Source organism: Erinaceus europaeus, chromosome 2 (genome assembly GCF_950295315.1).
Source record: "Erinaceus europaeus chromosome 2, mEriEur2.1, whole genome shotgun sequence".
In the NCBI taxonomy this organism is placed as follows: domain Eukaryota; kingdom Metazoa; phylum Chordata; class Mammalia; order Eulipotyphla; family Erinaceidae; genus Erinaceus; species Erinaceus europaeus.
In genome coordinates, this window is record NC_080163.1 from 48584413 (window position 1) to 48601271 (window position 16859).

Consider the following 16859-nt stretch of genomic DNA (forward strand, 5'->3'; position numbering starts at 1 on the left):
TATATTTCCACACAGTGCCCACCCCTAGAGCTCCATATCCAATCCCCTCCCTTGATAACTTCCCTATTATTTATTTATTTATTTATTTATTAGACAGAGACAGACAGATATCGAGAGGGGAGTGGGAAACAGAGAGGAAGAGAGACACCTGCTGCCCTGCCTCACCACTTCTGAAGCTTCCCTATTCTTTATCCCTCTAGGAGCAAGGGCCCAGGATCATTGTGGGGTGCAGAAGGTGGAAGGTCTGGCTTTTGTAATTACTTCTCTACTGAACATGGGTGTTGACAGGTTGATCCATACTCCCAGCCTGTCTGTCTCTTTCTCTAATGGGGCAGGGATCTGGGGAGGCGGGACTCCAAGACAAATGGTGGGGTCCTCTGCTCAAGGAAGTCAGATTGGTATCATGGTATCATTTTGAACCTAGTGGCTGAAAAAGAGTTAAGATATAATGCAGAACAAATTGTTGACTAATCATGAGCCTGAAGGCAAGAATATTGCAGATGAAGATTTGGGTTCTCTGTTTTGGAAACAGAGGGCCCATGACTTTACTAGTTTTTGCCTTCACCTGACATCTAATATGCAGGTGGGCCAAGGTTATTGTCTAGGGAGATGGTGTCATATTTGGAAAAATTACTGTAAAGCTCAATCAGGGAAGAGAGTAGCTCCCAGATATGGGGAAAGTTTATAAATATTGCTAACTGTAAGCCCCAGCAGTTTGATCTGGGACCCATATTAAGCACAGGAACCTCTGCATCCCTGTAGGTCTGGGCTCACATTCTGTGGCCACCGCTAGGAACATTCCAGGCACCCATCTTCCTCAGGGGGCCTACAAAGATGTCCATTGTGTTGCTCCTGATGAAGATGATCAGTAACAGTGGTGAGAGGGATCTGTTAGAGGTCTAGACCCATAATATCTGTGTGGAAACCCCTGGGCTCCCTGACTAGGGCCCCAGGTGATGGGGTGGCCTGATAGTGACTAAAGATGCCAGTCTCTTGTCCTTATTCATCTTTTATAGTCCTTACTTTGTCTGAGACGGTTAGCTTTAGAATTCTTATAAAACACAAGGCAGGCTAGATTTAGCTTGTGGGATATAATTGGTTATCTTTACCTTGAGAAACTCATGTGTGTACAAAGGGAGAAAAGTAAAAAGACTGTTTTCAGTAGTGAGTCTTATAATGATGAAAACTTAGAGATAACCTATAGTGTTCATCTATCCAGAAATGGAAACAAACTAATGCTTATTCATATCCTGATTACCCAGCCTGGTTTTGTTTAGAGAAGAAGCAAGAGGATCTTCCATTTGGCAATTTGTTCATACGAACAGTAATAGCAACCCCTTTCTTCATGATGAACTTTCAACAGTATTGTTCAGCAAACTAAGCTGGTCTTTGATTAAAAGACTTCCAATATTCCTGCTTCCTTTTCTTTATCAGTCCTCATTCATCTATTCCTCTAAATTTACCAGGGCCTCATTTTTAACCTATTGTCAGCAAATCCCAATTTAAAATTTGCTGATAAAATATCTGGTGCTACTGTCTCATAATGGGAAATCTTTAGAGTGAGTGGAGTCTTGACTCAGAGACTCCTGCAGAATCTAATTGACTTTATTTTTAATGATGGAATATTAGAAATGTCAGTTCTACTCCCAGCCTATTTCTGTCTTTCCCTAGTGAAGCAGGGCTCTGGAGAGGGTGGGTTTAAAGACACATTGGTAAGGTTGTCTGCCTAGGAAGTTAGGTTGGTGTCATGGTAACACCTGCAACTTAGTGGCTGTAAAACCATTAGGATATAAAGCGGAACAGATTGTTTAATAATCAGGAACCAAAAGGTAAGAACATAGTAGATGACACTTTGGAAAAAGCTGGTAAATCTGTTTTAGGTATATTCCAAGGGGCCCATGACTTTACTAATTTAGGCCTGAGCTTGACAGGAAGAAGCAATTACAGAAGCCAGACCTTCCACCTTCTGTACCCCATAATGATCTAGGGCCCATACTCCAAAAGGGATAAAATAGGAAACCTTCCAATGGAGGAGAAGGGATATGGAACTCTGGTGGTGGGATTGTATGGAATTGTACCCCTCTCATCCTAAGGTCTTGTCTATTATTGTTAAATTTATAAAAAGGGGGGGGTGTTAGTTCAGGACTTTAAAGCAGACTTGTTTGAGACTTTTCTTTGATGGCTCAGAAATTAAGATCCAGAGATTAGAAGAGGTTAAAGTTGCATAACTAAAAACTGGTTAAGGTCTCTAAACTTGTAAGCTCCCATTCACATCAAACATTATAGGTAGTTATGTGGGCAGCTGTATGTGTTCTGAAAACTAGCACTGGGCACATTCATAGGACTTTACAAAGTTCAGCATACTTACTTCTTTATCCTGGGAGCTGAATGACAGTGAGCAGAAATAATTACCACATTAATTTTGTGAGGACCTCCAAAGATTGTATGGGTAGATTCCATGTAGCAACTTTCTGGGGGAGTAAATAGAAGCAGAGGGGTGGGGCAGACGGGTAACTTATCCTTACATTTGCATTTTAAGCCAGTGAGTTTCAAATTTGGACTGTGACTCAGAAGCACCTGTAAATTGTTTATAAACTTCATGAACTAGGGAAATTAATTCAAGATGGATCATAAACTTAAAAGCAAAGGAAAAACACAGGAGAGTGCAATAAGAAAGTCAAGGAAGGAGCTTTAAAGATATTTGTAAAAGTGGAGATTTCAACATATACTGCAGGTAGGGGTATAAATTGGTAGATCCACTCTGAACCTAGTAGAGTTTGCAGAGTTTTCTTACCCCCTTCTCCCACAGAGATTTTTTTCAATAGGGTACAGAAAGCAATAGTTGTAACAAAAAGAAGCAAAATATTAAGTTTGTTTAAATTAAAAATGTGTGCTTGTCAAAAGGCGCCATTAGGAAGTCAATTGGAAAAGCACAGATGGAAGACAGCATTCACTAGACATATTTGGGAAAGTTCTTATTTCTAGAATGTATAAAGAGCTCAAGAAACAGCTTAAAGGATGAATGAAAGACTTGGTTATTTTTGACATGAGGCACAGAACTTTGGTGGTGAGATCTGATATGGAACTATACCTCTGTTATCTTATAATATGTAATTCACTAATAAAATGAAAATAAAAATAATAAAAGATGATCTAAAGTAGGTAAAACTGAAACAAAACTCTGTGTGTGTGTGTGTGTGTGTGTGTGTGTGTGTGTGTGTGTGTGTGTGTATCTCAAGATAGAAACCTTCAGGGCTGGTGCAGTAGTACACCTGGTTGAGTGTACATGTAACAATATTCAAGGACCCAAGTTTCAGTCCCTAGTCCCCACCTTCAGGCTGAAAGCTTTGCAAGTGGTGAAGCAGTGTTATAGGTGTCTCTCTGTCTTTCCCTCTTTATCTCCCCTACCCTCTCAATTTCTGACTGTCTCTATCCAATGAAGATAATAATAAGAAAATTAAAAAAAGAAAGAAACCCAAGAGAACTCTCCAAAGTGGTGGAAAAGTTTATGTCAAACTTTGTCAAAAATTAAGATGGATTGATGGGTGGATAGATATGCAATAATAAGGCAAATGCAATACAATACTAACAAAAGTAAAATAAATGGGGTGGATACATATGTATTCAATATTTAGTTATTTACCTTTTTTTAAAGTATCTTTCTTTATTAGATAGAGACCGCCAGAATTCAAGAGCAAAGGGCATAATAGCGGGAGAGAGACAGAGAGACACCTACAACACTGCTTCACCACTCACAAAGCTTTCCCCCTGCAGGTGGGGATCAGGGGCTCGAACCTGGGTCTTTTTGCATTGTAACTCGTTCTTGTGCACTCAGCCAGGTGCACCACCACTCACCCCCATATTTATATTTTCTGTATGTGTGCATTAAAAGTTTTTATGAGAAAATATTGGGAATAGGGAAAGAATATGTTGTTCTAGCTATTCATACTTAATACTGTCTCTCTGTAGCAAAGGACAGACACTCAGAAGCATCAGAAGCATAGTTCAGTTGCCTAAGGAATTGTGAATAACTAATAGCATAAAAATAAAGATTCAGGGGGTCAGGCGGTAGTGCAGCGGGTTAAGCGCAGATGGCACAAAGTGCAAGGACCGGTATAAGGATCCCGGTTTGAGCCCCCAGCTTCCCACCTACAGAGGAGATGCTTCACAGGTGGTGAAGCAGGTCTGCAGGTGTCTATCTTTCTCTCCCCCTCTCTGTCTTCCCCTCCTCTCTCCATTTCCTCCTGTCATATCCAACAATGGCATCAACAACAACAACAACAATAATAACTACAACAACAAAAGGGCAACAAAAGGGAAAATAAATAATAAAAATAAAAATAATAAAATAAAGTTTCATTTTCCAAAGTATTTGAAAATATTCTAGCCCTACCACTTACTCTAGTCATTGCCTGGAAAATTCTAGAGATGCTTAAGAAACTTTCACATTATCTGGAGATAGAGAAGTTCTGATATCTAGAGGACTTTCAGGTCCTGTTGCATGGTGGTAGAGAAAGACCTAAACTAGGCTTGAGAATGTTTTGCAGAAACTTGAGGAATTTTATACATGTGCCAACAACTGTATTTACTGTACACCATTAATCCCCCAATACAAATATTTTAAAGAATAATACAAAATAACTTGGATCCTTTGTAGAACCAACTCTATCCCTCCATTTTGCAAATTCCATTTTGTTTGTTGAAAATTATAGGGAAATATAGAGGTTTCTCTTGTCTTAGAGGATTCATCTTCTCATTGGCTCAGATTTCCTGGCTGTATCTGCCTGGGTTGACAAGAATTATTGTTCGATTTTGGGTAGGACCTGTATCTAAAGAAACTCAGCTTTAAGTCATTTATTGAGAACTGTAGTATTCTGACTTCACAGTTGTCTGCAACAAAGAAAGAAGTCACTTAAGTCAGTGTTGGATAAAGGCTCCTCCTATTTCTCAAAGGGGCATTGTGGGAATTAAGGAGACTGTTGTAAATGCCACTTATCTTATGTCCTATGGAGGAAGTGGAAACTGGAAGTCAAAAGGAATGGATTTGTGTAGTGACTCACTCTGGTTGTTCAGTCTTTCCTGGGCGGGACCCTATTCAGGCAAGCTGCAGAGCCTCAGGAACTCCTGCTTTGAAATCCTGTATACTGTCCCAAGGAATTTTCTCATTTTCTGTTTTCCAAAGCACAAATAAGGGTCCTTCTTTTTTTTGACAGAGCTGTGTCACTGTTTCCAAAGACATGGCAGAAGAGAAAGAAAACCACAAACATAGTTGCTGTTTAAGATTGCACTTTTAGTTTCAGGGTTGGGGGCATGTTCTCTCTACTCTTTCCCTCCCTCCTCCTACCTCCCCCAATAAAAACACTAAACTGATGGGCTAGTGGGTTCACACTCACTTTTTAATGTTACTCAGCATGAAGTCAGGAAATGGTAAAGGCAGAAGACAACTAGCCACATCCTACATAGATGCCAGCTTACATGCAGTGGCTTAACTGTGTTTGTTGTCCAGCAAACTGGTCTCTGTCCTTTTTGTTACCTTTAAAATTTTCCTGAAATACTTTTCTGACTTGTGCATTAATTAGATTTTTTTCTCTTTTGCATGCAGTTTTTTTTTCATTTGTTTGTTTTGTTTTGTTTACATTGGCTTAGACTCTGATCTTGTTGAAATATAAGGGAGCTGCTTAGAGGGATTTTCAGGATTTCTGAATATGAAATGCAAGGAAATTGCATAATGTTGCAATGCTTCCTCCTCTTGTTGTGTGCTTGTTACCCAAAATATAATAGTTCCTTCTAGAAGCTTGTAGGAATTTGGCAGGTCCTGTCCTCTGATAGTGCTATGCAATCTAGAGAGTCAGCATTTGAGGTTGATTTTTTTTCTTGAGGTCAAACAGCAAAGCTTCCTGAATTATAACTATAGCAACAGTGTTTATATAACACACAAGTCAAAGTCTTATTGGGGTGGGGCAAGAACCCATGGAATTCAGTGTTGACACCCCTAGAAAAGTTTTCACCAGGACTGAAAACATGTTAAAATTAATTGTCTACCTGCTTGCTAGGTATCTGGGTGTCATCAACTCCTCTGTGCTCTGGGAGGAGCTGTTTTTCTTTTTCCCTTGAAATTATATCTGCTTAATTTGAAATTTCTCACAGGGATGGTCAATAAGTGCCAGCAACACTCCAAATGCAAAAGCATTGCTGTAAGGATCTTCTGCTCATTAAGGTCATTATGACCTGTTTCTGACCAACTGAGGACTGATAAAAAGTATAAGCATCCTTTGTCCCCCAAACAGGTCATTTCCTCAGACACTGAATTTATGCCCAGCACTGTCTTAGATGCCCGGCAGACACTCACAGAAGTTAAAATACATCCAGTCATTAGAGACCTACTTGGAAATTAGAAATAATGAAATCAGTGTATTCTAAGGTTTTACATTTTATAGATTAGACATGATATTAGTGAGGAGTATAAGAAAGGAGCTTTTCAGGTACTCTGTAGCTATCAAGTAAAGTTCAAAACTCTGTGGGTTAGAGGAAAGAAATAGCAGTTATGAGCACTTTTGGGTGCTAAGATGCTATTTTAAATTTTCTCAGTATCCCCAAAAGATATTGTTATTTAGCTCTACATTGAGAAAGAAAGATTCAGACATGTGAAATAATCATCTGAAGACCCATAGCTAAAAAGTGAGGGGAGGCAGACTTTTGTGCCCTGTTTCATAGCCTGCAACACACTATATTCCCCTTAATTTCATTTACCATTACGCATTTGCCTTTGCCATAGAATGTGACCAAGATTTCTACAAGTGTAATGGCAGGCTAGTGATAAATAAAACTAAAATGAAGCTGATTTTGTCAACCCAGAAATGCTTACAACTACTTTCGTGATGAAGCAGAACTGAGTCCTGTATGTAAGAATGACATTCAGCCAGCCTCCCTGCTGTATTACCAGGCCAGGAAGAGCTCTCAACTACTAGTTATTTATATCCAGCTAAATGTGCCTTTCTGGAACCTCGCTCAGACTTTCATCTACATTTAGAATAATTCTCCTTATTCACATGACAGCCCTTCAAGTACTTGAAGACAGGTATTATGCTATCTCAAAGACTTTTCTTCTGTAGCCCAGAGCTGTGATAAAGGAAAGTACACTGTGTAGAACAGTATGTATGACAGATGAGAGCAAGAAGACAGTAGAATCAGCATGACTATGGGCCAAGTCAAACCTGATAGAAAACAGTAGAAAAAGCAATGGAGGTAAAGAATAGATATGGCTTTTTTTTTTTCTTTCCCTCCAGGGTTATCACTGGGGATCAGTGCCTGCACTATGAATCCATTGCTCCTGGCAGCCATTTCTCTCTCTCTCTCTCTCTCTCTTATAGGACACAGAGAAATTGAGAGAGATGGGAGGATATAGGGGAGAGAAAGATAGTCACCTGCAGACCTGCTCCACCTCTTATGAAGCAACCCCCCTGCAGGTGGGGAGTCAGGGCCTCAAACAGGGATCTTTGCTCTGGTCTCTGAACTTTATACTATGTGTGCTTAACCCAATGCACAGCCGCCAGTGGTTTATATGTGTGTGTGTTTGTATGTTTGATTACCTGCAAAAAGAAAGGTAATTGAGCTTTATTTTTTTAATATTTATTTTCCCTTTTGTTGCCCTTGTTTTTTTTTATTGTTGTAGTTATTACTGTTGTTGTTATAGATGTCATTGTTGTTGGATAGGACAGAGAGAAATGGAGAGAGGAGGTGAAGACAGAGGGGGAGAGAAAGACACCTACATACCTGCTTCAGTGCCTGTAAAGCCACTCCCCTGCAGGTGGGGAGCCAGGGCTCAAATGGGGATCCTTAAGCTGATCCTTGCTTTTGACACCACCTGCACTTAACCCCCTACGCTACCCCCTAGCTCCTGTGATTGAGCTTTTAAAAAAATCAAGATCCTCTTGCTGTAAAAGTTAACTTTAGATGGTCTCTTTTCCTTTCCTCAGTTTCAGTCATATGAATTTCATTGCTAAGATGGCCTTCACTGTTGGAGCCCTCAACTACATTCCCATCTTTAACCATTTATTCCAAGGATGTCTGTAAACAGAAGGAAGGAGGGTGGGTGTAATGAATTGAGAGTTAATCTTTATAGATTATTCTTTGTGTTAAAGATTTTGTTCTATGATATGTGTAAAGTATTTCATACCTACTACCTTGGTTAACTCTCAGAAAAAAACCCAAGAAATAGGGAATGTTTTCAGATAAGTCTGAGATTTATAGTTGTTAAGGACTGAGAATTACATACTTGATGAATGATAAAACTGAATTTTGAGCTTAAGTAGTAGATTACACCAGATCTGTCACCATAGACAGAAAACAGTTAAAAGAGAGTAGGCCCTGGTGCTGGTAGATTTATGGCATCACACAGAGAAGGGACCTAGTGATATCTGATGGTGAGAATTGGCTCATGTAGAGTTTTAAGATATTGGCAGGGAGATTTTTTTTTTTTTTGCCTCCAGGGTTATCGCTGGGGCTCAGTGGTGCCTGCACTACAAATCCACTGCTCCTAGAGGATATTTTTCCCATTTTGTTGCTCGTTGTTATTATTTTTGTCATAGTTTTTGGATAGGACAGAGAGAAATCGAGAGAGCTGGGGAAGACAGAGAGGGGGAGAGAAAGATAGACACCTGCAGACCTGCTTCACCACTTGTGAAGTGACCCCCCTACAGGTGGGGAGCCGGGGGCTCGAACCGGGATCTTTATGCTGGTCCTTGAGCTTTGTATCATGTGCGCTTAACCAGCTGCACCACTGCCTGGTGCCTAGCAGGGAGATCTTTTTAGTGTGTCTTCACATGGCTACATCAGGAAAATGAATAGATGGGAGGGGTTAGAATCCCAGTCTAAATGAAAGAGACATCAAGAAATTATAACATTTAGGTGCAATGAATGTTTAGTGGGTTTAAATAGGAGAATGAACTTATTACTCCACAGCTTTCAATTTTGTGCAGATTTTGATCAAAATTTGACCATATCCTAGTAGATGCACACGAGAGAGGAAATACTTAGATTGTTTTGCCTAATTACTGCTGTTTATTTTATTTTATTTATTGGATAGAGACAGAGACATATCAAGAATGCAGGGGGGAATAAAGAGTGACAGAGAGAGACACCTGCAGCCCTTCTTCCTCATTTGCAAAGCTGTAGGTGGGGGCTGGGGGCTTGAACCAAGGTCCTTGTACATGGTCACATGTATACTCAACCAAGTGTGTTATCACCTGGCCCCTAATTTTTGCTTTTTTTAATTGTTATAATTAATAACAATTAAATCCTTTCAGTGCTATCTTGATAAGGCCAGGGTAATATTAACTAAGGTTTCCTGTAGAAAAATTCTCTGAATTCAGATGGCTTTGTTTTCTCTGTAAATTCTACAGGACAGGAAAATTGAATTGACTCAGCAGTGAACAGAATTTATTGCAAAATCACATCTTACTGTGAAGGAAGCATATGAAGGCTTTTCTCACCTTCCTTTGATTTATTAAATTGTACTCCCATTGTAGCTTCTGGGTAAATTGTGGTGCCCTGTGATTTGTATCAAAGACCCACTTTCCTGCTCTGGTGTTTATCTTTTTTTTTTTTTTTGCCTCCAGGGTTATTGCCAGGGCTCCGTGCCTGCACCACAAATCTACTGTTCCTGGAGGCCATATTTTCCCTTTCGTTACCCTGGTTGTTTTACCATTGTTGTGGTTATTATTATCATTGTTATTGATGTCATTGTTGTTGGACAGGACAGAGAGAAATGGAGAGAGGAGGGGAAGACTGAGAGGGGAGAGAAAAATAGACACCTGTAGACCTGCTTCACAGCCTGTGAATCACTCCCCTGCAGGAGGGAGCCGGCTCAGAACTGGGATCCTTCAGCTGGTCCTTGAGCTTTGTGCCATGTGAACTTAACCCACTGTACTACTGCCTGGCTTCCCCCCCTCACCCCGTGTTTATCTTAAGGATTGAAGAGGACCCTGTGGTTTGGGGAGAATGGAAGTGTTTACCCTGTGTTAGATGCCAGCTGGTTACATGGTTTAGTGGTGAATTCATCAAGCCTCATTCCCAGTTTCATTTTCTCTTTGAGTTAAACAAATTCTTCCTTCCAGTGACTCACCTTCCCTAGATTCCCAGGACATCACATTATCTTTATCATCATCATGTGGTTAGTAGTTAGAAAGTTGGACTCTAGAATTTGACTAGAGAACTTCCTGTCTGGATTGTGCCCATTTTCAGCTCCCTAACACTGGATAAGTGGCTTCACCTCTTTCGTGCCTCAGTTTTCTCATCTATATGAATAATTAGATTGCTGTGGAGACTGAAATTGATTTTTTTATTTATTCCCTTTTGTTGCCCTTGTTGTTTTATTGTTGCAGTTATTGTTGATGTTGTTGTTGTTGGGTAGGAAAGAGAGAATTGGAGAGAGGAAGGGAAGACAGAGAGGGGGAAGATAAAGACAGACACCTGCAGACCTGCTTCACCACTTGTGAAGCGACCCAACTGAAGGTTGGGAGCCGGGGGCTCGAACTGGGATCCTTAGGCTGGTCCTTGCGCTTAACCTGCTGTGCTACAGCCCGACTCCCTGAAATTGATTTTTAGTGGTGAATTTAATGAATATACACATGGGGTATATTCATTAAATATTGACATGGGGTCTAAAGCAAAGCAAAACTCTTTTCTTGTTTTATCATTGCTGTTGTCATGATTTTATAATGACTTGAAGTCCTGGGAGGGGTAGCCAGAATAGCCATGATCAATCTTATTTGTGTATGAAGCCTTTAAAGCTAAGCATAATGAAGTGCTGATGGGAAACCCAGTCCAGGATCAATCTTTTTACCCCTAATCTCTCATCTGCTAGCTATTTTCTCAGTTGTGTTTAGCAGTTTAAGCCAAATGTCTTTTCACGGTGTAGAGTCAGCACAGGAAAAACTAAAAATCTTTTTGCGTTCTCATGAAAGTCACAATGTATTTTTCTATGCAAATATGTGTTGTCACTTTTCCAACAAACCAGTCTAACCTATAGGCCATATGAAGCTCATAGACCTCTCTTTTATATGACCTATAAGGGTAGACATCATATTTTCAGATGAGTATCTGCAGTTGATTTTATGATAGGAAGTACTGATTTTGAACCTTAATTAAGCTATGTGTTATCCTTCGTGTGTGTGTGTGTGTGTGTGTGTGTGTGTGTATCATTCTATGTATGATAGGTCTGTATTTCAAAAAGGTGTGCTTCTTGAGTAAGTATGACAGTTGCTTATGATAGCCATTAGTGGTTAAGAACAACTTATTTAACCCCCTAGAGGAACTGAGGCAAGCAGACTGAAAGGAGAGTTATACAACTTTTAAAAGGAGGTTTTAACTGCTAGGGATATTATACATCTATTTAGAAAAATTACTATATTTTGATTATTTTCACAAAATGTTTGTTTTCTCACATTGTATAAGGGCCTATAGAATATCATCTAATTTTTTTTCCTCACCCAAAAGACCTAAATTACTCTCAGGGCCTTTATAGAGAAGACTTACTCCTAGAATATGACTATATATATTTAATTTTTTCTCCACCAAGGTTATTCTTAGAGTTCAGTGGTGGCACTGCAAATCCACCAGTCTAGGCAGCCATATTTTTCCTTCTTTCTATTTTTTATTTTGACAGGACAGAGAGAAAGTGAGGGGAGGTGAGGGAGATAAGAGGGAGAGAGAAATATAGATACCAGCAGACCTTCTTCACTTCTTGTGGAACCTTCCCCCCTGCAGGTGGAGAGTGGGAGCTTGAACCTTGGTCCCTGCACTTAACTGGGTTTGCCACCTCTCATTATATGTTTTATAGGGGGTCACATTCCCTTTTTCTGTGTTGGGTGATTTCTTTTTTTTTAAATTTCTTTATTGGGGGGATTAATGGTTTACAGTCAACAATAAAGCACAGTAGTTTGTACATGTATAACATTTCTCAGTTTTCCCGCATAACTATTCAGCCCCCTCTGGGTTCTCCTCTGCCATCATGTTCCAGGACCTGAACCCTCTCCCCCATCCTAGAGTCTTTTTTTTATCTTTTAAAAAAAGATTTCCTTTTTTTTTTAATGTTCAAAACTCATATAGGGATTTTAAAAATTAAAATAGCTGCCTTGTTTTTATAAAAATCAGATTGACAGAAGTATATAAAGTTAAAAGGGATTGTTCCCATGTCCATAGCAAACTAGATTTTTATCCTGACTTTGCCACTTCTTGCTGTGATGCCTAAGTTAACCACTTCTAATCGTAGATTCTCCATCTATAAAACAGTGGCGGCAACAGATCCAACTCAACAGAATTGCTGTGACTCAGTTGAGACAATTAATGTGAATTGCTTGCTTAGCATATTGTTTGATACACTGCTATTGCCTCATGATTTGTAACTAATTTTTAAGTTTATTTCCTTTCTAGTTTATGTACACACCTAAGTTTAGTCATTTTTTAAAAGAAATAATGGGTCGTTTTTTACATTAAAGTTTCACAGGTGATTCTGTAGCACACAAATTTAGGAACAGCTTTTGTAAATCCTGAGAAATAAGGAATCATAGAAGGGATTCATCTATGGATGCCCAAAACTACTTTTCATTTACAGTACAGAATAGAGAAAAAGAGAAGATAATGGTTCTCTTCAGTGAATATATGTAATGGTATAAAATGCACATAAGTAAAATACTTCTTTCTATTTTTTCAGGTCTACAATTCAAACAAGGACAGTCAAAGTGAAGGGAGTAAGTATATTGCTTGGATAATTTTCTGTAAATGGGTTTCAAGAAGTTGCTATTCAGGGGAAGAACCACCAGGAGGTGCTGTGGACCTATTGGGCTTTTCCCCCTACTTCCCCAAATGCAGCATGACCTTTCACTTTAAACTTCCCACACTGGTAATACCTTTAATTTATTTAACCTTCCACACTTTACAAAGCATTTTAGTATACATTATCTTTTTTATAATCCTAGGTCTTTTTAAGGATGTTGTTCTAATTACCACTTAAAAGTAAGGTCCGATAATACCCTGCTCCTCGAGACTCCACTTTGGACAAAGTCAGCACTCTTGCTTTCTTCATTGCTTTTCTCAAAGAACTGAAAAGGCAATAAGTACTTTATGTGATCACTTTGTAACTCTGTCCGCTTTCTTGCCTTTTTGGAGAGGGAAGTGTGGAGATGGTCAACTCTGTAATAACATTACTCTTTTATGTAGGTGACCCTGGACAATTTCTGTAGAATATACAACACATCTTCCCTGTCTCTGGCTCCACTCTTTGGTTAATTATGATTTCCAAGGGCACCTGTAATCTTGTAAAGATGATGGGATTACAATGAAACTGCAACTGCTAGGCTGTTTGGGCTGATTATCTCCTTGGTAAATAAATTTAAAAAAATGCCTTCCAGATTGCTTCAAGAATACAGAGGAAATCCTGTCTCCTGGCCTCAGATTTTTTTTTGTAAAATATATTTAGGAAAAATAAAAAAGTACTGTGAATTCTCATAGTATCATAGAAATTAGTAAAATAGTACCAACCTGTGTAGTTGAAAAGTTAAGTTTTTTTAAGTATGAAATTACAGTACAAGCTTTCTTCTCTTTAAAATACAAAATTTTTCACAAAATATCAAGTGCTCTTAATAGTTGTTATAAGTAGGTTAAGAAGTCTCTAGGAGGCTCTCTGATGTTTTTTTTTCCTTTCAAGAAATGAATGAAGAAAACTTTTCCCCCTGCCTCCCTGTTGGGTGGGTTTTTTAAGAACATTTGAAATCTGAAATTGGTTCACTTCGATTAGAATGACAGCAGCAAAACTAGCAGTAGCCAAAATGAAGAAAAATGAGAGAGTCTGTGGGGTAAATTTACAATTAAGGTAGAAAGGACTGAAAAGTCAATTTGAAAATAGGCCAGGTCAAGAGACCCAGGAACGAATGAGAAAGGGTCTTCAAGATAAGCATCTTGACTGACAGTTTCATGAATACCACATAAGTGGGAGGACAGTGAGTTCCCTCTGGTCAGAGGTGAATTAGGGAACACATTAGGATAAGAGAGTATTGATGCCCATTTTCTGCTCCAATCTGACACACACACACACACACACACACACACACACATACACACATACTTTTTTCCCCCTTTTTTGATAAAAACAGAGAGAAGTTGAAGGCAGATAGGGAGAAAGATACTCGCAAGACTACTTCACCTGTCATGAAGCTTCCCCCTGCAGGTGGGGACTGGAGGCTTGAACCTTGACCCTTGCTGATGGTAGTGTGTGTGTGGGTGTGTGTTCTATCAAATGTTCCACTGCCAGGTTCCTACACGCCATTTCTTAAGGGACCCAGGAGAATGCAATGCCAGTAAATGGAAACTTTGAACCACAAATTTGTACTTTGTAGCCATATATATCTCTTTTTCTCTGCTGGATTTATATGCCAATTGATTTGAAACACAAGCATTAATCAGTTGGAGAGCATGTAATTAGTTCTACTATTCTTTAAGACCTTTTTGGGAATGCATATTGGAAACCTTTAAAAAAGGAATATCCTTTTTGATCCAGTTTATCCTAAAGAAATAGACTAGGGTAAAAAGGTGTGAGCCAAAAAAGTTTATTGGAACACTGTTAGTGACAGAAAGGAGCTGGAGACACTCTAAACGTTTATATGACATTGTTAAAAAAGCAAAAAAGGGAGTCTGGAGGTAGCACAGCGGGTTAAGCACAAGTGGCAGAAAGCACCAGGACTGGCATAAGGAGCCCTGGCTCCCCACCTACAGGGGGGTTCCTTCACAAGAAGTGAAGCAGGTCTGCAGGTGTCTTTCTATCTCTCCCCCCTCTGTCTTCCTTTCCCCATTTCTCTCTGCCCTACCTAACAATGACGACATCAATAACAACAACAATAATAACTACAACAACAATAAGAAACAACAAGGACAACAGAAAGGGAAATAAATAAATAAGTAGATTTTTAAAAAAAGTTCTAGAGTCCTCATTAACCTTAAAAAAAAAAAAAAGGCCTGGCAGTATCTCATCTATCTTAGAACATATGACTTGTATGTCAAAGGACCCACTTCCAATCCCTAGGACCACCATATGCCAGAGCTGAGCAGTGTTCTGATCCCCGCTTGCCCCTTCCCCTCTTGCTCTGTCTCATTCAAGTTAGTAAATCTTTAAAAAAAAAAACGACATTTGGCAGTTATTCACAGATATGGTGGCCACAGTATATTGTTGGTTGAAGTTTTGTTAGTCAAGCTGTAGAACAATGAATTTAATTAAATGAATGTGGCTTATCTATGATAGAGAGAAAGTCTGGAAATACACTTATCATTTAACTTTTATTAGGAGACAATGACCTTCTACTTTAAATATTTCTCTATACTTTGCACTATGAACAAGTGAGCCTACTTTTTTTTCACAATAATAGTTGTTAGTACCGTGTATCAACCATTATGTTTCAAGAATGTTTCATGCACATTACCTCCTTTAATGATCCACAATGTGAGATAGGTACTCTTGACCTACTTTGTATTTTAGATTAGGAAATTGAGGCTAGTTAGATCAAGGGACACGATTTAATCTGAGCTCTGCCTAACCATAAAGGTTAACAAACCACAAGGATATTCTACCTCCCTAGGAAATAAAAAATATATAAAAGCCTCATTTTTTGACAATTTATAGACTTGCAACTTTGCCTTTTATATCATGTTATTCAGAGTGCAGAGTTGACTGCCTCCAGTCTGTTCTGTTTTTTCAGGTGCTTACTTGTTCATCTAGCAAACAGAATATAAAAAGATGGCTTGGAATTATACCTCTGTTGTCTTGTAATTGTGTAAATCAATGTTAAATCATTAATAGAAAAAGCATTATATGGCTTAAAACATAGTGCTCAGTTGTTTGGGAGTACTAGAGATAAAGCTTACTTTTCTAGGTTATTACTATTCTGTAAGAGACTCTATTCACTCATTTCCAAGCTGGAAAAATCAGAGCAGTGTTCATCCTGACATTAGGACTCCTTTTCAGTATCACACAAGGCCATGACTTTTCATCCTCCTTTAAATTGGTTGTACCTTTAGTATCTCTTGATGCTAGTAACTTGCATTCTCACCTAACTCCCACCTATAGGGTCATCCATCAGCCATAGGTGGCATTTTTGATCAGGGTCTGTCTGTTCTCCACCAATCTTCCTGCCTTAGCCATAGCTGAAAGTCTTAAAGGTAAAACCTCATTCAGATGTAAATTGAATGAGGCATTCATTGCTCTTCTCTCCTTTAACATTGAAATTTCAAATGCCTGTCATTTTCCTCTCTAGAGGATGTTGTCTTGAGAATTTAATTGTCAATATTTTATTATCAAACCACAGTATTTTAATGGGGGAAGGGAACAAAAAGAAACTCCGTTAGGAGTCCTTTCAAATGTGTTGCTTTCATCTTGAAGTTTCTCATGGGACATTTATTTATTTATTTCATTTATTCCTTGAGAACTTTCTTCTGCAACTCCTATTCCATTCCTCCTCTATCAGCCTCCATTCTAATGTCCATTTTTAAAATGTACAGTGGATGTCTGTCTATCTCTTACTCTGTGTTTTTAAACTATCTAAATTGTTATTATATCTTGACTTGTTTGCTACTCTCTTCTCTCAGCATTGTGATAAGAGTCATTCATTAAGTTCTCTCTCTACTTCCAGACCCTGGCTTCTGTCTGCTGCCTACTCCAGTGTCCACTACTGGATTTCTGGTTTGCAGAGACAAAGTCATCCTACTATGCCTGAGACTCCTCATTACCAGGTGCTCCCATAAGAAACATTTTTGTACCTGCCCTCCTAAGTGAGACTCTCTTTGGAATATATACAGGAGAAAATCAATGGTCA

At 39.0% G+C, this 16859-nt stretch overlaps 1 protein-coding gene across 7 annotated transcripts in view; it reads left to right on the forward strand.

Annotated features, from left to right (window-relative positions):
• The window catches only part of ARHGAP26 (Rho GTPase activating protein 26), a 567323-nt gene that overhangs the window by 287527 nt on the left and 262937 nt on the right, over positions 1 to 16859 (forward strand). For all 7 annotated transcript variants that reach the window (XM_060180212.1, XM_060180211.1, XM_007518998.3 and 4 more), the window contains exon 12: positions 12713 to 12749. In XM_060180212.1, the coding sequence (XP_060036195.1) occupies positions 12713 to 12749 (37 nt within the window). The remainder of the gene's footprint in view (positions 1 to 12712; positions 12750 to 16859) is intronic.